Source organism: Sugiyamaella lignohabitans, chromosome A (assembly GCF_001640025.1).
Source record: "Sugiyamaella lignohabitans strain CBS 10342 chromosome A, complete sequence".
Classification (NCBI taxonomy): domain Eukaryota; kingdom Fungi; phylum Ascomycota; class Dipodascomycetes; order Dipodascales; family Trichomonascaceae; genus Sugiyamaella; species Sugiyamaella lignohabitans.
Window position 1 is genome coordinate 3,973,686 of NC_031672.1, and position 22,778 is coordinate 3,996,463.

The 22,778-nt window shown below is 40.4% G+C and overlaps 9 protein-coding genes across 9 annotated transcripts; 4 read left to right on the plus strand and 5 right to left on the minus strand.

The window, feature by feature from the left end:
* Window positions 1-481: 481 nt before the first annotated feature.
* Window positions 482-1,687, plus strand: PRB1 (proteinase B; the record flags this gene model as incomplete). Its single annotated transcript, XM_018878131.1, has 1 exon — window positions 482-1,687. The coding sequence occupies one exon, from the start codon at window positions 482-484 to the stop codon at window positions 1,685-1,687; it is 1,206 nt and encodes a 401-aa protein (XP_018735466.1).
* A 2,653-nt stretch (window positions 1,688-4,340) lies between these two features.
* Window positions 4,341-5,762, minus strand: BNA3 (Bna3p; the record flags this gene model as incomplete). The annotated part of the gene is made up of 1 exon (XM_018878132.1): window positions 4,341-5,762. One exon carries the CDS (start codon window positions 5,760-5,762, stop codon window positions 4,341-4,343), a length of 1,422 nt encoding a protein of 473 aa, XP_018735467.1.
* Window positions 5,763-6,819: 1,057 nt separating this feature from the next.
* FMP21 (Sdh8p) lies at window positions 6,820-7,176 on the plus strand (the record flags this gene model as incomplete). Its single annotated transcript, XM_018878133.1, has 1 exon — window positions 6,820-7,176. The coding sequence occupies one exon, from the start codon at window positions 6,820-6,822 to the stop codon at window positions 7,174-7,176; it is 357 nt and encodes a 118-aa protein (XP_018735468.1).
* Window positions 7,177-7,701: 525 nt separating this feature from the next.
* Window positions 7,702-10,104, minus strand: AWJ20_1270 (Nucleoporin nup82; the record flags this gene model as incomplete). Its single annotated transcript, XM_018878135.1, has 1 exon — window positions 7,702-10,104. One exon carries the CDS (start codon window positions 10,102-10,104, stop codon window positions 7,702-7,704), a length of 2,403 nt encoding a protein of 800 aa, XP_018735469.1.
* An 833-nt stretch (window positions 10,105-10,937) lies between these two features.
* On the plus strand, window positions 10,938-11,645 carry UTP23 (Utp23p; the record flags this gene model as incomplete). Its single annotated transcript, XM_018878136.1, has 1 exon — window positions 10,938-11,645. The coding sequence occupies one exon, from the start codon at window positions 10,938-10,940 to the stop codon at window positions 11,643-11,645; it is 708 nt and encodes a 235-aa protein (XP_018735470.1).
* A 528-nt stretch (window positions 11,646-12,173) lies between these two features.
* On the minus strand, window positions 12,174-12,524 carry AWJ20_1272 (uncharacterized protein; the record flags this gene model as incomplete). The annotated part of the gene is made up of 1 exon (XM_018878137.1): window positions 12,174-12,524. The coding sequence occupies one exon, from the start codon at window positions 12,522-12,524 to the stop codon at window positions 12,174-12,176; it is 351 nt and encodes a 116-aa protein (XP_018735471.1).
* Window positions 12,525-12,727: 203 nt separating this feature from the next.
* AWJ20_1273 (Transcription factor atf1) lies at window positions 12,728-13,999 on the minus strand (the record flags this gene model as incomplete). The annotated part of the gene is made up of 1 exon (XM_018878138.1): window positions 12,728-13,999. One exon carries the CDS (start codon window positions 13,997-13,999, stop codon window positions 12,728-12,730), a length of 1,272 nt encoding a protein of 423 aa, XP_018735472.1.
* A 3,438-nt stretch (window positions 14,000-17,437) lies between these two features.
* On the plus strand, window positions 17,438-17,938 carry AWJ20_1274 (uncharacterized protein; the record flags this gene model as incomplete). Its single annotated transcript, XM_018878139.1, has 1 exon — window positions 17,438-17,938. The coding sequence occupies one exon, from the start codon at window positions 17,438-17,440 to the stop codon at window positions 17,936-17,938; it is 501 nt and encodes a 166-aa protein (XP_018735473.1).
* A 164-nt stretch (window positions 17,939-18,102) lies between these two features.
* On the minus strand, window positions 18,103-21,912 carry YCF1 (ATP-binding cassette glutathione S-conjugate transporter YCF1; the record flags this gene model as incomplete). Its single annotated transcript, XM_018878140.1, has 1 exon — window positions 18,103-21,912. One exon carries the CDS (start codon window positions 21,910-21,912, stop codon window positions 18,103-18,105), a length of 3,810 nt encoding a protein of 1,269 aa, XP_018735474.1.
* Window positions 21,913-22,778: the final 866 nt, after the last annotated feature.

Below are 22,778 nucleotides of genomic sequence, written 5' to 3' on the forward strand. Positions count from 1 at the left end.
CCTAAAACATCTTCAGCAGTGAGATATCCGCTCTCTTTGTTACATTTCCTTCATGGTCTTTGTAAAAAATCAGTTTACCAGTGGATGTTGCATTTCTGCACAGAGCTTCTACATTATTTACCATGCTTCTGAAAACGGTTTCAATTAAGGTCCAATGTGCTTGTCTTACAATATTTCAAACGTTACATTCCTCACAAAGTGTTGGAAGCACAGAATTACATAATACAGACTTGAAACAAACGTGTGCAACGGTGAACTCTCTTCCAATAGTCTTTAAGACACATATTGTTAAGAATGAATCACTTTCATTCATAGAATTTCACAGCTGTTTATATGAAGGAGATTTCGTCCTATATGAATCTGAATCGATTCTCTAGCACAACTGTTCACTGCTCCTAAGTTCCATTCAGTCTCACTCGCTCCTGTGGGATCCTTTTCCTTTATTACACATCTTGGTCAATTTTGCATTCCTTCGAATAACATGCATTACAAGTCTGCTTTTATCTCTCTTGCCCTAGTAGGTTTAGTTGTCAGTCAACCTATAGGGTCGCAATCTCCAAAAGATTATGTTGTCGTTTGGCATGAAAGCACTACTCCTGAAGAGCGAAGCAAGCACATACACATGCTCAGCAAGCGTGATTCTTCTGCGAACATTAAGGGCCACTTTACCATTGGTAACTCAGTAGGAATTCATGGAGAGTTCACGCCAGATCTGGTGAATGCTCTGAGTCTTCACCCTGCTGTAGATATTGTTGAGCCAGATACTCTCGAGTATGGACAACAGACGTTATACACTCAGAACGAGGCCCCGTGGGGGTTATCCAGAATTTCTCACCTTCAATTTGCTCCAAATAACACATATGGCAATGGTGAATACCTGTTCTTGAGCGGGAATGGTGAGCATACTACAGTCTATATTCTAGACACTGGAATTAGGACAACTCATGTAGAATTTGCAAACAGAATTCGATGGGGACAAAATTTTGTCGATGACATCAACGACGATGAAAATGGCCATGGTACACATGTAGCAGGTACTGCTGCTGGTTCATCAGTTGGTGTCGCGAAATATGCCGATATTGTGGCGGTAAAGATTTTGAACGCCGACCAAACAGGCACGTTATCAAACTTCCTTAAGGCAATGTCATGGATAGTTGATGACTACAAACAACAAATTGCATCAAACTCTACATCACATGCGGTCATTAACTATTCTGCTATTGGTGAGACCTCCGACGCGAGAGATAAAGCAATTGGTGCTGCAATCGATGCTGGCATATTCTTTGTTGGGGCATCAGGAAATAAGGAAGAAAATGCATGTGATTTTGGTCCACCAAACTTTGGCCCCAATCGTAAAGGTCAGCTTATTGTTGCTGCCCTCAATTCCACGGATGAACCAGCATCTTTCACCAACTACGGACCTTGCATCGACGTTTACGCACCTGGTGTAGAGGTTAGAAGTAGTCTAAATAATTCCGACACTGATTATGGTCTTATGAGTGGTAGTTCAATGGCAGCTCCTCATGTTGCAGGTTTGGTTGCATACTATTGGTCTCTTAATCAATCTTTCTCAATGGATGAGATTTCCGCTTTGATTAAGAACAGCAATGCTGGATCTGTCTTGAACAACTTTCCGGACACTGTCAGTAATATTGCTTTCAACATGGCCAACATCACTCAGAATTAAGATTTCATAAGAACTTCACATTATATAACTTCATTTCACTTCTCTCGTTATCTTCGTACAAAAAAAAGATATGCCCTGCTCTTTATTGACATAAGTAGCCTAGGTTGATCTGGACCTATCTATCTTATCTGCGCTCGTACCTGATCTGCGGATCCGCGATGAGCCACCCTTGCCCTCATGCAGGTTAAGTCAGGTCAGGTCTATTGTGGGAGCAGAGCTCTTCGATATAACGCAGATAGGCAAGGTTAATATTTTGTCAACAGCACGAAAGAGAAGGCTTTGATTTCCTATAGATCAGGAACGCCTATTGTACCAGTTGTACCGATTGCCCATTGAACTATCAGAAGCTTCAGTTTCATAGACAAGACAAGACACAACAGGCGGGCTGAAGCTTTCCTGTCGCAAACAAAAAGTCGTTAGGTGTCTCAAAACATGCCCCCACACAAGACTTTGGAAGATAAAGCTCTATTGAATGTTACAAGAGACTATTTTCTTAAAGTTGCTGATACTTCGAGTTCAAGCGGTCATGGCACAAAGAGTTTCATGATCCGCATTTTGCTAATTCGAACTCATATTGCACTAGTGTTGAACTATTTCCAGAAGCAAAAGTCTACGTATCACATAAGCAATTCCCTCTCTTGGACAGAATTTAGATATGAGCATGAAATCCACTCCGATATAATTAATATCTCGACTAATGAGGCGTGCCCAGAGGGTTTAGTAGTATTTATTGGTAGTTTAAGGTTTATTATCGAGGTAAGTACGAGATACTGAAGTAAGGCGCGATAGTGTTCTAACTTGAAACTTAAAGCATGTGTACCTTATAATGCATATCACAATGCTCGAACAGCTGAAGGTTTTGTCACTGAACACTGAAGCCAACTTAGCATATAGTACCAATATGTTCTACGCTTGCATAGAACAAATAAGGTATTTAGCACCATTTAGTTGTGATCGTAGTTCAAAGCTCAGCGAAGAGGTGATAATTCCATACCTACGGAAATTTCATGATATCAATTGTCTAATTAGCAACAAGACAGGATGGTGGAACCCCGCCATAGTGGCACCGTTCTCCAAAACTCCAACATGGATAGAGCCTGATTCAAAAGAGTTGGACGGAATTGCTCAAAAAAAGCTCAATACTAAGGAAGGTACCCTTATTCATCATGACCCCTTGGAAAGTGATGGTGATTACGACCCGGACGATAGCTTTCTACCCAAGAATGAAAGGGAGCAGAACGTTCTAAAAGAACGAGTCAACCACTCAAAAAGTAGGGATCCAATCCAGAAGTCTATAAAGTCATCAATAAAACGAAAGAAGCGGAGAATCGGTCAACTGCAAAAGTCATCTCGACAGTCCTATGAAAGTGATTCAAGCAGCATTATTCTCGAAATACCATTTTACAAGTTTCAATATCTACGCAACACAAGAACGCTCGAGGGAATAGGTGAAATTGAGAATATACGAAATTCCACAAATACCACTATTATTACAACTCCAGGTAAACGTGGGATCAACTACAATGCCACTGTTGAGATCACTGGTACTGAAAAAAATCGGATGATGGCTGTCCAAGCGATCCAGTGTGTCTTGCAGAATTACAACTTTTCATAACAGGCTGCAGTATTCAGATTAGAAATTATCCCGGGTGTTGATCTAATTTGATTTTAATTCATGTCCAAAATGACTAATTTCTTCGTATATTAACCAATATCCTGGCAAATCTAATTTCAAATCCGACATCTTTCTGAAGGAAGATATTTAGGTGACTACTGCTTCTTCACCGTTCTGCAGTCCATTTGATCGACACGATACTTCCTATTAAGTACTGTTGGTCCCTTACCACAGATAACAGTGTGAAAAATTTGGTGACCCGAAAATTATAAAAAGGTGCCTTCACCCTTCAGTTTTCTTTCAGCTCTTCAGTACATAAATTTTATATTATGGCTCAAAGAGTACTTTGCAATACCCATACAGTAAGTGTTTTCCGAAAAGTTAAGGGCAGAGTTGTTCATATGATGATAACGTAACCACACTTCTTTCCATTGCCTATTCGACTATGACGATAGCTAAGGGTGCTTTCCTGACTTCAAGCCGGGAGTTAGCTTATACTTGCCAGTATTTTGCTGTCTGATTTGAATATCTGCCTTTTTACTTTGAGAAATCCCAGTTTCGTTACTAACTAATGATAGATGTATCACTAATCAAAATTATTATCCCCTTTGTGGTAACCGTTATATGATTCCCTTATTTGTAAGTTCAACTTCGTCACAAAACTTGCTTTGTCTTATTACTTAGTGATGAAAAATCCGGTGAACATTCGCAGTTTCCTCGGTAGCATACACTAGAACCCATCTGGTATGCCGGTGACCGTTTTTGTCCTTCCTAGGATGTCTGATTTAAAGTATAAGAGCATTGTTTAGGTGATAATTTTCGATACTTTGTATTGCATGACACTAACTTTCTCAGATTTTTTAATACCCTCTTAATATTTATTTAACATGTATAATTAATACCAATTTTTTCTAAATGGACATTTGTATTAGAGAGAGCAGTAGCAGGGCTCAACAAAGACTATGCCAAATAGTCAGTAATCCGCAACAGGTTATTAATACTGGTTGATCTATAAGTCTATAAAGCAATATAAGAAAATTAACTCTTGATATACTTCTTAAGAGCACGAAGCTTCTCCACAGCTTCTTCAAGGATATGATCGTCCTTGCAGACAGCGAAACGCAAGAACTCTTCAGCTAGATGAGCATTTTGAGGGGTGTAGAACTCGGTAGGGGGGATTGCAACAACCCCAATCTCCTTAATGAGCCAGTATGCAGTACGGAAGTCCTTGGCCTTACCATGGGTCACCTCAGGAGGGAACTCATAATCTTCAGGAACTTGAACCTTGGCAAAGTTGACCAGTACAAAATAGCCTCCTTCGGGAACTGTGTAAGGAAGACCAAGCTCATCCCAGATAGCATTGAAAATCTTGTACTTCTTTTCAAAGCTGACAATATTATCATGATAATAAGTATTGGTCTCTGCTTGGACCAGAGCCTTAGCAGTAGCTTCCTGGAGAGGAGAGTTTACAGTAAAAACGATACGAGTATTTGCTGCCGCAACGTATTTGATAAGATCGGGGTGTCCAATCAACCAGCCGACTCTCCAGCCAGTGGCACTAAACGTCTTACCTGCAGAACCCACAGTGAGAGTGAGTCGTGCCAATTCTGGGGATAAAGTAGCAATTCTTACAAATGGAGTATAATATAGACGATCGTATACTTCATCCGATAAGATGATGATGTTGTGTTCAACAGCGATCTGACCAATCTTTTCTAATTCTTCCCTAGAAAATACCTTTCCTGTAGGATTCTGTGGAGTGTTGAGTACGATAATCCTGGTCTTCTCAGTGACAGCGGCTTTCAACTCGTCGAAATCAATTTTCCATTCCCCAGCCGATGAAGTTCGAGTAGCAGCATCAGAAGGAGGGTGTAAAGGTACATATACAACCTTTCCACCCGGAAGCTGAATATTAGAAATGTATTGATCGAAAAAGGGTTCAAAAACAATAACTTCATCGCCAGGATTGATGAATGCAGTAAATGCAGCATACATACCTTGATTTGCTCCAGCAGTCACAACAATTTCGCTCTCAGGGTCCAAAGTCCGATTGAAGAATGGCGAATATGAATCAGCAAGAGCTTTTCTGAGAGATGGTCTACCCCTAGTAGGGGAGTACTGGTTCAATGCCGGCACATCTAGAGCTTTCTTGGCAGCTTCGATGGCAAAGTCCGGTGGGGAATAAGAAAAGAAACCTTGACCGAGATTTACCACTTTCTTACCGGTGGATTCAACAGAAGCTGCTGCTTCATTAATGATACTCCAAACATCCTTACTCTGAGCAGACACATGGACGGATGGTCCAGGCAGAGGTTTGAAAGAACCGTCACTAGTAGTCATTTTACTGTTTGTACTAGTAATTGCAATAAAACTTGTAGCAGAAAATGATCTTCTAAGTAATAATTTACTCGTTAATCCCAATATCGACGTAGCTTGATGGCAATTGGCCAAAAGTCTCATGAACAATAATTCCCAATGATGTGATAGGATAGATTAATTACGCTATGATAAGATTAGATATGAACTTTTCCCGCATTCAATCTTATTGTGGTTAAATACGTACTTGATCCAAGGTACCTGACTTTTCTTATATTCAGGGTCCCAATTCTATAACATCAAAAAATGTTTGATGGTATATTGTCTGTGGGTTTCGTAGGTTTGCAATACGGTGGTCGCTCTCCGAAGCAGCAGCATCAATTTTATAGTCATACAGATAGGCTTAATCCACTTACATATTCGGAATTAACTTTGGGATTGGCGGGACTTCTGCAGCAGCAGCTGAAATTGCGTGCTCCTTACCGCTTGTCAACCCTTACCTCTCAAAACTTGTAAAGAAGTTTGAGTTGGACACTATTGTCGAAACGCATGGTCAATAAATTACTTAGCCAAATAATGGATGTCGAGTTTATTTGGTAGTTACTGCTAATGGTATCTAATTCAATTCAGTATATTCCTGGCTTCGATGCAAGTTTGGACATTTTTCAGTGTGATATGCAGGGTTTCAAGCTTATTTCAAATTAGCTTTATCGGTTCTTTTTCATAATATGAGTTACGCTCCTCTAAATTAATATAAAAAGATATGTAGTAATTTTAGGACTTTTCGATGGAGGTATTAACTGATTTAAATACAGGGAACCAGAAACTAAATTTAATCAGCGAATACTGAAGCAAGACGAGCAACTGTCTTATCGACTTGATTTGACCTGTTCAGCGTAGCGAATCATATAATCTATCGCCTACCTCTTTTCGGTTGTTTTATTTTTTCTTTATAGAATTATAGTAAGCTCTTCCACATACAAATATAAAGACTGCTTCTGCTAACTACGAGGGCTCTGGACTGGGATAATAATATAAACAGGAAGGCTTATATGGTCTATATATTGTCTCCCGATAGAAGCATATCAAGTTCAATATGACGTTTATCAACCCACATATGGGTTAAACGAGCAAAAGTTGTCCTAACATCGTACTCTTTTGTTCAAAAGTTTGCTACCCCCATTATCAGACGAATATTAAAATGCGTTTGGCGTTACTACAGCTTCGGCCCATCTACCGTCTGGCGGCTACTAACCTGGGAAAAACCAGGACCTCCTTTCAGTTTTACAGCACAAAGTCGAAGCCCTTAGAAGTCCGACCCAGTCCTCCAAGATTACCGAAAGAAGACCAGGCGGAATTTGAACGACTACAAAAAGAGGCCATGAGTAGCTTTAACAAGGTGGATATAAATGAAGATATCGAGCATCCTCAATTTCGCAAACCTTATGCTGACTTTGAGGGTGACGTGAATCCCGAGACTGGTGAAGTTGGTGGTCCTAAACAAGACCCTCTACGATTTGGCGATTATTCTTTTAATGGACGAGTAACTGATTTCTAAAGAACTATGGCCACCAGTACACTGAGTAGGCAATTCCAATGATATGATATATAAGGAATACGGGTCAGGGTTACGCTCATGGTTTTGAAAGTAGGGTATGCCTAGATGTTTCGATAACTGCAAACAATAAGCCTGGGACAGAGCCCCACCCTCTTCTAGCTAACTGACAGGGTTGAAATATAAACAGTATGACATTTGCATCCTATACATTAGTTATCAAGAGTTAGAGACTGGAGTTCTGAGGGAAGATCTTTTAATATCCTCTCCAAGTTTTCTTTAGCAGCGTTGACAGCTTCACTCCTACCAATTGTTAGTACCAAACAGAGAGCCTATCATGTATGTTTACTTACTCTTTTGCTAATAAAACTTGTAGTCTCTGAGTACTATCCGAAGAAGATATTTTTGATAAGACAGCAGCGCCTTCCGCAGATTTGGAATGTGACTTGTCGCCTTTCTTTTGATTCTTCTGTTCGAGGACTTTCATCTCTCGGATGATTACATTTGCTTGAACAATAGACTAGGGAATTAGTTAGTTAAACATCTCGGTGTATGCTGTAAGGAATTACTTACATTTTTAACGCGGCGCTCCAAACCGGCAGGGTCATATATTCTCTCTTGAGACCTCTGTAACTCAGCAAGCCACTTCTTCTCCTGATTTGACAGAAGAATACTACGACGACGGGAAAGCTTTTCCAGAAGGGACAACGATCGTTGGCGAAGTCGCTCTTGTTTGTCAAATATTTCTGCAAGAGTTTTTGTGGGTCGCTGTTGCTCTAATTTTTGGACTGTATTATACAGTTCTGATACCTTTTTGATTTGACGGTGAAGTTCACTACGCTGGAGATCTAGTCGTGTATGCATATGTAGACCCGATTCGTGTAGTTTAGACAGTTGTTCGCAATAATAATTGGAGATTTCAGACAAGTAGGCCAAGTTCTCGGTATTAGGTTTGATTACATCTGTAATTGAGACGCCTTTGGGAGCTAGAGGAGGTTCGAATGAAATCTCACTCAATTTAGCATCAATACTCGAATGCGAAAAAGGAGTTTTGAGAAGGGAGGTATATTTGATGGTACGCGCAGGAATAGAAGTCAATTGCGAGGAACTCGCGAGTGAAGTAGAATTCACTGCTAAATCCAAAGAGGAAGATATCGATCTACTAGTCGATTCATTGGAGTCTGGTACTTCAATATATACCAATTTCTGTGTATGAACGAAAGGAATGTGCATACCTAATGGATCAGGTAGAGCTCCAATACCTAAAACAGGGGATTGATTTCTAGATTTGTCAAGTATGACCCAGATGTTCGAGCTAAGGTGGCTACTAACAACGGAAAGTGCTTCCTGTGAATTCGATCCTTCAATGGCTTGGGAAAGAGGTATTGCCCAAGGAGAAAAATCTACTCGATATACACAGGGTCCTGAAATAACGTAAAACTCAAGTTCATTTGTTGTTGAAGTTTTGATCAATCTAAATGAACCTGGCTTCGTTGGGGTAGGCGTTGTCACTTTGGTTAAAGAGAACGCGTTCGAGGTCTTAGGTGTGGAAAAATGAGAGGGGATTCCTGATACTGATCCAAGACTGAAAGGTGATGCTGATGCGGAAGCCACTCCTGTGCCGGTTGATTGACCCTTGCTGACCGGATCATTTGGAATAGTAATGGATTCAATCAACGCCAAACAGATGTCAGATAACGAATTGGCGCCCTCCCAAATCATATCCAAACTTATGTCTTGAAGATAGAAATTAATTCGACCAGTTGAATACAAAACTGCCAGGGTTGTCATCGAACCTGAGTCTGTACTTATGAAGTCAATAGCACTACCCTCATACAAAGTGTCAGGAAATGGCTGGTATCTGAATGGGCCTTGAGGCTGCAACTTCTGGGGCGATCCGTTTCTTGAGATTATTATATTAGGGCGATTTAGAACGTGGCAGGATTCTAAGGTTCCTCGCTTTGATAATCTCACCTCTTGCGGACTCGTATCAATTTGCCTCCAAAGGTCAGTAGTCCATGCAAGTTGATCTCGATAATGGCTGTTCAAAAGACTTTCTTTACCATGTTCCTGTTTATACTGATACTGATCAGCTACCGCATTGTCGAATAATTCTGAAACCTCCTGCTTGGACAGGATGAATTTCGCAGGAACCCATGGGCAGAGTCCAAATATATCTCCTTCCTTTGTGAGAACATACAAAGTCAACTTTCCCAAAGGATCGGCGTCCGATCCAAATGCAATTGAAACAGGGTCTTGAATAGAATCCTCGTTGTCTAAAGCATATGACCGGTCTTCTGAAATATTGTCTATACTACCATTACCCAACAGGCACAATTCGTAGTCAGGAAACTTATGACTCGTGACAATGTCATATGAACGAATATATCCATTGTCCAAGAGTAAGACCAAGTTTGAGTCGTGAGATGCAATTGAGTTCCAAACCACTTTCAGTATTTCACACTGACGTTTAGCAGTTGAAGTTGAAGTTGAAGTTGAAACATTGTCCGAACTTTCAGAACCAGTTATTTTGCCAGATGTAAGCTCAATTTTAAAATTATTTACCGAGCCAGGGTAAGAATTTCCTCCTGTTGTTCCCTTTTTCTTCAAATTATCTGGCGCACAACCAGACGTGGGAAGATAAAGGTAAATCAAAGTGTACTTTCCAACAACAGCCAACAGTGTACCAGATCTATTTAACACGAGATCCAAAATCTCAAAATCAACCGTCACCAGGTCATAAGTATTCGGTGACTGTAGTTTTGTATCAAGAATAGCATACTTAACAATGCTACCTGACACTGTTATGACATCATTGTCACGAACTGCTACTAGATTCAACGGGCCAGCCGACAAATTTTGCTGAGGGGCGCAGTCGAATACTTTATGATTCTGTACATAAGCAGTGAATTTCGATAGTTTTGACGCCATATCGGCTGATAGCGCTCTATATATAGATGAGATAGGCGCGAATCAGGTTGGAATTCTTGATGTTTATTTGACATGAGGCAACATTGCAGTCAATCAAAACATGCAACTTATAGCAGGTGGAAGAGGAGAGTTAAATTCCAGAAAGCTAAACTGAAAGTCGAGATTTAAATACAACAGAGGGCTTATATTAAGATCTGTTCACACTCTTTCTCTTCCAAAGTAATTACAGACCCTATTAAAACCCTTCTCTTTTGCAGACAATTTAGGACTCGCACTGAACAGTACTCAAATGAAACCCAAAATTGTCTACGTAATCACCGCGGTACCAGTCTATAGACCAAGATCAGGTATGGAACGCAATTTGCTTTTATTTTTTGATACATGGAATCACTCATTGCAATTTCTCAGGTTCTGAAAGCAGTACTATGTAGACCCTGCGTTGCAACAAACGGTGATCGACAAAAGATTTAAGAGATAACAAAAAATTTGAGCCGCGTGACGAAAATACTTCATATAGACAGTATAAGCTTAGCATCTCTGCTTTCAAAACAAGCCCATTCTTCACAATATTTAACAACTAACCATGAGACAAAAAAGAGCAAAGGCATATAGGAAGCAGATGTCCTATTATCATCTAAATTTCAAATTTAGAGAGCCGTACCAAGTGCTAAGTAAGTGATTTTAATGAGATTTGCCCTTTTGTTGCAACGCTTGTAAACTGGACGACTGACTAACGAAAACAAGTTGACGAAGAGATAGTACTAGAAGCAGTAAAGGTGAAATATGACCTTGTTAAAGGAATTCAGCGAACCATTCAGGCAGAGATTAATCCCATGATAACCCAATGTACTATGAACGAGTTGTATAAAACCAAAAACCAAGAGGCAATTGATCTGGCCAAAACATTCGAGAGAAGACGTTGTAACCATAGGTTTAAGCCCAAGGAGCAGGAAAGAGATGAAAATAACGACGAAACCAAAGACGAAGGAAAGAAAAAGAATGACGACGATGGTCCAAAGAGTGCATTTGATTGCTTGACCAGTGTAGTCAACGTAAAAGGCAAAAATGTTCACCGCTACGTGGTTGCCACTCAAAAGTCTGGACTGAGATCCTATTTTAGGTCGATTCCTGCTGTACCTTTAATTTATATGAAAAGATCTGTCATGATCATGGAACCTATGTCCCCAATCACTGTGCGTGCTCGAGAACTTATTGAGAAATCAAAACTTTCACAGGGTTTGAATGATCCTACCACCAACTTAAAGCGCAAACAAGAAGAAAGCGGTGATGAGGAAATTAGTGAAAATGGGAACGACCAACCAACTAAGAAAAAGCGAAAAGGTCCAAAGCAGCCCAATCCGCTGAGCATGAAGAAGAAAAAGAACCCAACCCTTTCAAATATCATTACCGCTGAAACTTCCGAAAGCTCGGAAAACTCGAAAAAGAAGCGAAGAAGAAAGCATCACTCATCTGGAGTTAATGCTGCTACGAACGGTACTGAGGCGGTTGTCGAGCCTACTCCAGCCTCTCCTGCATCCTAAATTATTTATATACATCCATAACATTACGCTAATATCAGCATAAAACCAGGTTCATATAAATCGGGTACTAACCCGATTATGAATTGTATTTGATTTTATAGAGGAAATTCATTATTCTCAGCAATGTTAGAATAATAGCGGGATTATTTCGGCAGAGCCCTAATTATTAGATCCCTCCTAACAGAAAATAGTGGTCATTAATATTTTATATATACAATTGCCTTTTCTAGTTTTCCTGCTCTGGTCTGGTCCATTCCTCATAGGCCTTCCAGGTAGAGACACCCAACCCAACGATAGCGATAAACTTGGCAAATCCGCCATATATTGAGCCAGGCTCTTGAAAATTAGAATCACGCGGTCCCCAGGGCCCGTAGTTGACAAACCAGACTGCTTGGTTAGTTTATTATCTGAGAGAAGTATTTGAACCAACACCCATGTCCCCTAAACCCATCTAACCGGGACAGAGTTGGGAACTCAGTAGCTCGAAGGACTGCTAATATGACAACAGATTAATTTGCAATGGTATGATCACTTACTTGCTTTCTTTTCAGCTTCAGACAACTCCTTCCAGTCGCCTCGCATGCGATCTTCAAGGTAAAAAATTATGTCATCTTGATCAATTTGATCCATTTTCCCCCATCTTTTGTCTAGTGCTTCTACATTTGGAACTTCCTCGTTTTGTGTTTGATAACGACCTCTGCTGTCAAGGTCATCTTCGTCATCTCCGGTCTTAAACGCCAGTTGCAATGGAGATTGGTTATTAGCAGCAGCTCTGCGACGACTAGCATGTGAAGCACTCAACCGCGATGAGATATGAAGCGATCGGTTAGCTGAAATTCTCATCGGCAGCCGACTATGAGAAACAGCTCTTAGTAACATTTTGAACTGGGTCTATGGGGTTGCAGATCAACATTATTCCGACATCAGATGAAAAGTCCATAAAGAAAGAACCGTGCGGCTGTGCAGCTAAGTTCACGAGAGAACCTGATTATCACAAAGTGTGGTGTTATTAAATAGTGTACGAATCAAGTAAATATCATTAGGGGTCATTATATAATAAGTTAAACGGTGGAGGTATGTGGTTATACTCTGGAATCAGCAGTAGCATCACTGCCATCCTCTGACTTTCCGAGAATTCTATTGCGCATGTTGAGCAGTTCACTGACGTCTCTGGCCTCGTTTTTTTCGACAACCAGATTTTTCAGCCATCGATTCTCCATCTCAAGCTGCATGACCTTAGTTTCTAGCTGCTGCACTTTCTCCATAAGCTCTCTGGCGTTCCGCTCCATTTCTTGCTCACGGATCTTTTTCTTGATACGGAACCTAGCAGAGGCAGCAGTATTACGACGGCGCTTGTCTTCTTCAGCAAGATTCACCTCGGAATTAGGAGGTGACGCAGAATCCCCAGATCCAGTAGAGCCCGATGTTGATAAACGATTAGTCTGTCTCGTGGCTGTTGTCGTAGACGACTTTCGCCTCGGTAATGATGTCGATGGACTCACAATATTGGCTGTAGCTGACGGCTTGACAGTGCCATTAGCACTATTAGGTACATATCCAGAAAGTTTGGCACTAGCTTGATCTAATGATACAATAGGAGTGCCGTGGATAGAAGCAGTGCTACCTACAGGGCCGACATGAGGAGAATGAAGAGGGGTGCTTACACCCGAAAGAGCTGGTGACTGATGAATAGAATGGGGTGGGAGCTCATTAGCTATCGAGAACTGTTGTAACGTAGCAAAATCGAAAGGAGCTACTAGTCCGTTAAGATGATTGTTATTCGGAGCAGTTGCAGCCGCTACAACAGCAGCAGAGTTCTGATCTTGATTAGTTTGATTATTATGATTAGCACCATTGCGAAGGCTGGAATTATTATGACCGGTGGGGCCATCAGCTGTAGTAGAACTAGCGCCAGCACTAGTATGGCTATTGCCAATAGACGAACTACCAGGCAGTTGATGGCTTGGATATTGGTTGATATGATGTAGACCCCCATGAGAATGGTGGCTATTCGTATAATAACCGCTATTTCCATTATGGCTACTGCCACTACTACTTCCCTGAGCCTCATCTGGATGTGGCTTTCCCTTAGGGTTCTGTAGCAGCTTCTCTTGTTGCATGAGAAGGTCGTCCACTGTTACTGCAATATCAGTAGAACGGCCCATGTCAAAATCAAAAAACTGGGTGTTGGCAAAAATAGAGAGTTCGTCATCTTGTTCATTCTTAACGTTTCGACCATTACTTGATCCCTGGCCATTTCCCGGAGATCCACTATGATCACCAGAAAAGGAGGGTGAGTCGATAGGGTCAAGCGAGTTCAAGTTCGCTATGAAATGCGAAATATCCCTAGACATGGTGACTGTCTGTGAAACCTATTAGATGATGAGCTAATAACACAGTTGGGGAATTATCGGATCAGCAAGTTATTCTCCTTGCTATACTCTTTGAGTTGTCTTCGATATTGAATAATTCCAAATATCAATATAGCAGCGTACTAAGTGATGATAATAGCACAGTAAGCAATATAATTCAATACGTTGTCAATAGAGAGCCCAGCGCGTGGAAATACGTCAGACTTATATCTATTTCCAAAACCAGTCCTGGCTCTTCGTTAAACGTCCGCGCTTTTATTGCTTTTTTATGTCCTTCTGGTGCCCTACTTTAACAGAGTGTATACCCCCGCAGAGCAATACTAAAAGAAAAGGTCCAAAACAAGGTATAAACGGCCCTTCGGTAAGTCGGTCGGATTCTGTAGGTTCTACTCTATCACGCAGTCAAGCTTTATTATGCGTAAAAATGTCAATCCTCATGTACAGGAGAAGCTCACCTATACTTATATGATTTTGCCTTATTAATCAAGTATATTGCGAAATTGTTCGTCATGGCACGTGATATTGAAATGGGAGATAAATTTTTGAGATGCATACATAGTAAAAAGAAACGCTTGAAATCGTCGGGGACTTTCCTAAACAGAGTGATACACACGAAATATTTCTAAGTTGAGCTCACAGGACAAGCAGGACCGCTGTAAGGCAACTATCCCTGGCCAGTGCTGCTGGGTGAATCTTAGTTTTGGTACCCGGGTCTTGGGTAATCAACTCAATCATAGACTAACAATGGGCTATACACTTAGTTCTGAATGGCATTACATAATTATTTCGCTAGAAATTTGGAATGACAGTCGACTAGACGAGCTGAGAATGGTGGAAATGTAGCTGTCAGTTTGTGCAGATATAACGCCGATCTATACGTATAATAAGGATGACGACTGCGAAGGACAATTGAATGCTTGAGTTAAACAACTACGGGGACTAATTCAAGATATTAGTAGTGGAGTAGCAATGTCCTCCCGCTTTTATCGGTACAGAAAGTATCAACCTCCAGATTAGAGAACTTCAGAACTGTCTTGCTCATATCTAGTAAAGGCTTTTGACCCTTCATATCTAAAAATCTGTCTCTACTCCATATGTTAATTTTCAAGGCCCAAAAAAGAAATGGCGTCGAAGTGACGGTTATGCTGTAGATGTACTTTGGTAGGTAACGCCGAGCCTTAAGGCAGTTGCAGCCATCAAGCAATTGCCAGTGCCACTTTAAAAGCTTCACAGCCTCTAAAGACATGTGCCAGGGAGCATATTTGAACATATAAGCTTATTGGATATCAGTAGATCTATAACTTGGAGCTATTAGTTGATAACATTTAGTCAAACTTATATCAATCCAATTGTATCACCGATCGACTAGTCCAGACTTGGTCATTTAAGTTCAGCTAAGTTAAATAATCCAAAGTCAAGCCACAGCTCCTATTGTAGATCCAGCAAGTGAAACTGGAAGCCCTTTCAACTTTAGAGGATGCTATCCCAAATGTAGGGGGCAAAGGATGAAATCTATATAAAACTTAACTCTATTTTTCAAATGAAGTTAATGATAATAATGCCGAGCTACTTTTTTATGTCTTAGATGTAAATCTTCCTCGAACATAACGGAGCGGGCACGGGTATATTTTGATCCACTATCGCCCTGAACCAAGTCATTAAGGTTATCGTTGACTCGCCGATATACGGGAGATTGCGCTATATCTTGTGACGATTCCGCAGCATCAAATCCGATGTTCATGTGTGACATGCAAAGAAATAGTGGCTACTACAAAATAAATAATTTGTATAATTTGTGGTATCTTATATTCTCTGTATTTACAAAAATAAATTTCCTACTCTAAACATCTTTCTTACGGACTGGAATCAAATTTTTTCAGACTAGATGTTTTTTTGGCCGAGGAATTACAAAAAATGTTTTTCAGAGAACTAGAGACTTACTGTTTACGTCAATTATGCCCGATAGATGTGCATACAAGTTTTGCACTGTAGCCAATCATACTGATACCACAAATGGCTGAGAGCCATTCTTAACTGACACGGTTTCTGGATTTACATGGGTCTCCTTCATCGGCCTGCCTGATCCGAAGACCTAAGGCTGACGATTGTGCCGTAGTGTAACTGTACTGTCAGTAACACAGAAGGACAGAAGGAATATGGAATTCACGATCAGCTTTTGATACGATGTAGCCAAATATAATTCTTTGTATTTCATTAATATTATTATTCATTTCGAAATGTACTCTGGTTATTAATATCAAATTTGTTTTAGGATATCAAGAGATTCTTGACTGGAAAGTATTGTCACTAAATCCTTTCTAGCACAGGGGATTTGGTTCATTACAGATAAAAGCATTGGCATTATTTGTACAATTAATTAGAAACTTATAAATAATTAATGCTAAACAAAACCAGCCACTAAATATCCCTTCACTATGGTATAAGTGTTGAATTAATCTCAGATTTTAATAATATTGTTATGGACACAATATTAAATGGACTTTGATGAATTTTAGTACCGGCTCAGAACCCATTATCAGTTGTCCCTAGAATTATGACTGGTCTACATCTGGGCAACACACAATCTCACATTTGCTTTCAATTAGTGTAGAATTAAAACATGCTGAAACCACCCTATTAAGAATAAATCCGTAACGTCTGCTACTGCTGACTACAGTTTTCTAATCACTGTAATACCTTTCAGACGTATATCTGAGGTTGAAATGGTCGCCTTCTATCGACAGCCTTCTAGCGACCTCATATGTCGTGAGAAGGCCGGAGGGACAAATATAGAACTATCAACAATTAGTGTGAAATTGTCTCTATTGAAATTATCAAGACTAATTGACCAATGCTAATGATGAGAAAAGAAGGCGGAAAGATTTCGGAATCATTTTAAGAAGTTTTAGAGCGGTAGCTTAAAGATCGTTCATTGCAAACGATCGATAGTAGAGGTGATTACGACTCCTCGTAATAGATATGTTAGGAACATGTTTATATTGCTACTATACTGATATGGGGTTCCAACAATTGCAAAAACTTGTCTTGTATACAGTAATTAAAGCACCTACTCTCATACGGAAATAAAAATCACATGGACTACAAGTAGCAGCAAATGCGTCTGAGTTGTAGAAGCTTACAATTACAAATACATAGCATACGCAAAACGATATGCAAGTGATCTGTTGAAGAAGAACAGCCAAAAGTATAACAACCAAATTTCAAATTACACTTTCAAAACAGCTACCACCTGCAAATCTATTGATCAATTATATCTCAATTATTTAGAACCGTTCTCGACAAATTAATGCTTAGCGTACTCGCTTATTTCGTTCTCGTGAACTGGGTCGTTACAGCCGTACTCCCCACAAAATAGGTCATAGGTCCGACAATGGTCTACAACATTTACCCGCGAGAATAATGACTGGCCCCATATTACCAATCTTATCAATGAATGAATACAAACTGGCCATACAATCTTTTAACGCGGAGTCCTCATATGCTGAAATAGAGCGACTACAAAATTCAAACAAACATCTTCGACGGTCGAACGCAGAACTGTTGGATGTCATCCATGAAGACGAATCATATGGGACCTATGTTGATGAGAATGAAAGTGTAATAGAACTCAATAATCAAAGAATTGCTGCCTTGGAAGAACATATACAGAAGCTTAAAACAACTAGGGGTGGGAGTCATGTTGGTTCAGAACTGAACGAAAAAGAGATCCATGACTTCGAAAATCGGATTGAAGAACTGGAGCGAGCAAATGACGAGATTCTCGATAATGCCTACGAGGACGAGTCGGTAGGCGAGGCTGTCGAAGCTAACAAGAAAGAGATAGTCGAGTACAGGTCGAAAATACTAGCTCTCAAGGAAGAAAATCATCCCCATACGGAACCCGCTGGGATCCACATATAGGAACGAAACGAGTGTATTTATTCTGACGCCGATTCTCCTTGTTTGAAGCCGAGGTCCATAGCCTATATCACTCAATCTTTATTATTGGGGTCTATTTATTCACATGTTTAAGTTTTCCTAGCTAAAGAGCTAACTCAAATAATTTACAATAACTGTTTACAAACCTACGCTGAGGATGAACTTTTTGCGTCTTCGGTGATAAAGCCTCCCTTTTCACATAAAGCGTAGAAAAGTGAATTTTTGTCTTGAAGAAGAGCTTTAGGTGTATCAAACTCAGCTACCTCACCACTGTCAAGGACCGCGATCCTGTCACTGTCCATGACCGTATTAAGACGATGGGCAATTGTAATGATAGTCTTGTGTTTGAACTCACTTCGGATAGTCTCCTGAATAATGGAATCAGTCTCAACATCGACAGAAGCAGTCGCTTCATCAAGAACAAGTACATTAGAATTGTGAAGAAGAGCCCTTCCAAGACAAATAAGTTGAGCCTGTCCTCTACTAAGATTATCTCCTCCATCACTAAGCTCAGATTCAAGGCCATTGCCCATTGAATTAACATGGTCCTTCAAATGACACAGCTCTAAGACCCGCCATAATTCTGTGTCATCATGCTCATCAAAGGGATCAAGGTTATCTCTAATCGTACCAGAAAATATCTGTGCATCTTGAGGGATAATGGATAGATTTCGTCGCAGGTCTAATAACCCTATTTCGTTGGTGTCAACACCATCTATAATAACCCCACCATCGGCAGGTTCTATAATTCTAAAGAGAGACAATGTCAACGTACTCTTGCCGGCTCCTGTTCTTCCCACAACTCCAATTTTTTCTCTTGGCTTGATTTCCAGATTGATATTTTTGAGAACCAAGTCAAGGTTCTCTCTATACCGGGCACTGTAATTTCTAATATGAATACCTCCCTCTGAAGGCCAATGAGCTGCTGGACGCTTACCCTCAATAATTTCTGGACCCTCAGATGGTAAATCAATATACTGAAACACTCTCTCTAAGGCAACTCCACGACGCTCAATTTGAACAGTTTGCTTTACAATACCTGACAAGAATGTTGTGACGGACAAAGCGTTTGACATGACCAATCCAATCAAACCCTCGGTCATTCTACCCTTCGTAGTCATGTAGACTCCGCTGAGAGCAGCCAAGAAACCAATCAAAGTAGCCAAGAAGTTCAATCTCAAAGACAGCCACCTATCCACCGACTGGGAGTTATAAATTGCTTGTAGATACAAATCGCATCGTAAGTCGTTTTCAGCAACGAATCTTGAATCTTTTCCATAAGCCCTAATAACATTAATACCCTTCAATGATTCCTCAAATTGGGACATCATGGGGCTTCTAGCGGAACTTGAAAATCTCTTCATTTGACGAGATGTAGCCAGATAAATCCTCTGATAGTACAAATACAACAGAGTCAGAGGCGCAGCAGCGACTAGGACAAAAGGAGTGGAAAAGAATATAATTAGCATAGCAAAAGCCAGTCTTGCAATCATCGAGCAGAACGAGAGTAAGGTCCATGATATCATATCGTCAAGTTCACTAACATCTGATGTAAATCGATTCAAAATCTGCCCCAGTGGAGTAGTTTCAAAGAATGACATGGGGGAACTCAAAACCTTTTTAGCCATCTTATCATGAATGGAACAAGCCGCTTTGATACCAACAACGCACATTACCAGATAAATACCGATCACATTGAATATTGTGTACGTGGCTCCGAGAATCATATAAACAGACAGATAGTATATAGCTTCACCTGAAACTCCAGATATATTTTTCTCAGACCATTGCTTCAACCAAATGGATCCAAAGGTCTCCAAGGCAGCTGTAAGGACCAAGAAGGTAATAGCTATGATAGACCACCAATAACCACCAGCTTCGAAATATCTCTTATACACAGCAGTTTTAACCTTTCCAGTTTCCAACTTCTCCTCAACTTTTGCAGTTCGCTTGATCTCCTTGGTAGCTTCGTCAGATATGGACGCCAAAGTCTCCATACTAGCACGTCTTAGAAGATCTTGTGGACCATGTTCCCTATGTTGGATTTCATCATTTAGCACCTCTTTCTGGAGTTCATCTACATCGACATCTTGCTCCTCTTGTTGGGAACCAAACTCTTCAATGAGCTTGTAAATGGCGCCCTTCGTTTCAAAAACTTGAGCCAAATTGCCACTTTCCACGATCTTCTTTCCTTCCAACATTGTGATTTTATCCGCTTCAGCTAGCACCTTGATATTGTTCGTTGCAAGAATCAGGGTTTTCGAGGTCAGGAGACCATTCACACCAAGCACGTTATCAATAAGATGTCGTCCAACATGTTCATCAACAGCCGAAAGAATATCATCCATAATATATATGTCCGATCTTCCATACACTGCTCTCGCCAGAGATACTCTCGCCTTTTGCCCTCCAGAAAGACTGACACCCTTTTCACCAATTTCAGTTTCGTCACCATCAGGTAAATTTTTAATATCATTGATCAAGTCACAGGCTTCCAAAGTTTTTTGATAGAATTCAGGGTCAAATCTGTTCTTGAACAGAATATTATCCTTCAGAGTTTGATTCAAAAGCCATGGTTCTTGAGGAACGTATGCAATATCCCCCTTTACTGTGACAGAACCTTCCTTCACATAAAGCTCACCACATATAGTCTTTAACAAGGCTGATTTGCCAGCACCTACTTTGCCTACGATACAGGATAACTCACCTTTGCGAGCAGTGAAATTAATATCGTCCAAGGCAACCACACCGTCTTCGCTCTCATTCCAAGCCACCACTGCATTCTCCAAGATCACTGCAGGCTCATCAAATTTGACATCCGCATCTAGGTCACGGTGTATTTTCTCAGTCTGATACTCATCTGCAGCAAGGACACCAGCAATTCTTTCGAAGGAAACCCTGGTCTGAATAATTGTGGCAACTGCCAAGGGCACTATTGCCATAGGTTCATTCAGAAGATTAAACAGGATAAGTGATGGGAAAACAATCTCAGCTGTCAATGGCTGATCCTGGAAGACCAGAAAACAAGTAAAAATAGCAGATGAAATCAGATAGGGAACAAGCTCCCAAATTGCATTAAAAGCTGCATTGAAAACTTTCGACTTGCGGATAAGTCCAACTTCCTTGCCGTTTCTCACCTTACTAAGGCGTTCTAAAAAGGGGTTCTCCCATGCGTAAAGTTTCAAGCTCTTTGCTGTAGAGAAGATGTTACTGGTAACTTTCGTACGCTCATCTTTTGCCTCGAACATAGCTTTGTAATATTTATTCAAGAAGGTTGAAAGGAAAGCATTAACAGGAATTGCTATGGCCATAACTCCTAAGCCTCCTACAAAACTAAATCCAAGGAACGAGTAGAGACTGTAGAAGCAAATAATAACCTGAACGGGAGCAGTGATAATAGTAGTCATGATCTGGAAGCAGAATTGAATCTCTCCAATATCAACTGTCATAATATTCATAATCTGTGCAGAAGTCTTTGTTTCGCGAGACTTTGGCGATAATTTAAGTGCTTTACGGAGAATTGTGCCGTAGACGCAGCCACTAACAGACATCATCAGTCTTACCATTGTCATGTGGGAAACATTCATCAGTAAAGTACTAGCAGTATTCACGAAAAGAATTAGAAAGGAAATGTAAACTCCCACAGCTACTGGTTCAGCATCTTCACTTCCATATACAGCTACAAATCGGATCAACCGATTCAACACAAAAGCCTGACCGTACCCAAGCAGATTATGACAAAGCTCAGCAACAATCATAATAATCAACTCCCACTTTACTGACTTAATCATAGCAAACATAAGACCAAAAGCGTCCTTTCTTGAGGACCGGTCCCAATAGTATGTTAGCTTTTCACTCATAACCGCAGATTTGAAGTCAGAGTCCAGTTTGGGCAAGTCTCTTTCAGTAATATTATCCTTCGAAGCTTTACTGAGTAGGGGGTGCAACCAAGTCATGAACAACTTCTCAAAAGCATCTGCATCATCCAATGACTTATTAGGGCTCTTCCGATTCCTAATTTTTGGTACTAGCCATTCTAAACCGAAAACAAGGAGTGAGTTTACAAATAAGAAACTAGTCAAGGCAAACACAGTTACCGATTCTTGATACTCTTTATTTAAAAATGCACCGATTAGTTTTACACCATTGGAAAATGAACTAAAGAGCCAAAACCAGAGTAGAGTTCCACTTGATACTTTGCTACGACCATTCTCAATATAGTGCAGACCAAAAACGCCAAATAGAGCTGCCAAAGAGATAATCAAAGAATTGTATCTCAGTAGCGCAGAGAATGGTGTATTGAATGAACCAAGGGCAGCTACAAACAATATCTGGACAGCGACCAAGATCTACAATGTTAGAACCACTGTAGCGAGCAACGACGAACTTCCCCTTATCAGCACACTCAGCATACTTACTAATTTCGTATAGAAATCCCATCTTCGAGAAGGCTTGTAGTCATGTGTTAGCAAAAACGAAATGGAGAACCCAGTAAAAATTAAAAAGAGGATTCCAGGAAAGAGAGTAAGATAGTTTTCTAAAAAACACTGAGAGAGAAACTGATCCTCGTCTAAAAAGTACCAATTGCCACCCGCTCGACAAAACATGTTCAAGTCATCATTAGAGATTCTTGGTAAGGAATTGTTCACTATGACAGGATATGAGGACACTGAGAGACCGTCGAAATGAGCTGGGTGATGGAACCAATTGCCCAATCCATTAACAGACTGGGCAACTTGGAATTCGATATATTCCATAGTGAAACGGTTTGAATCAGAATGCAACTACTATCCCAGGTCTATAACTGACTGAAGAAGTCTCT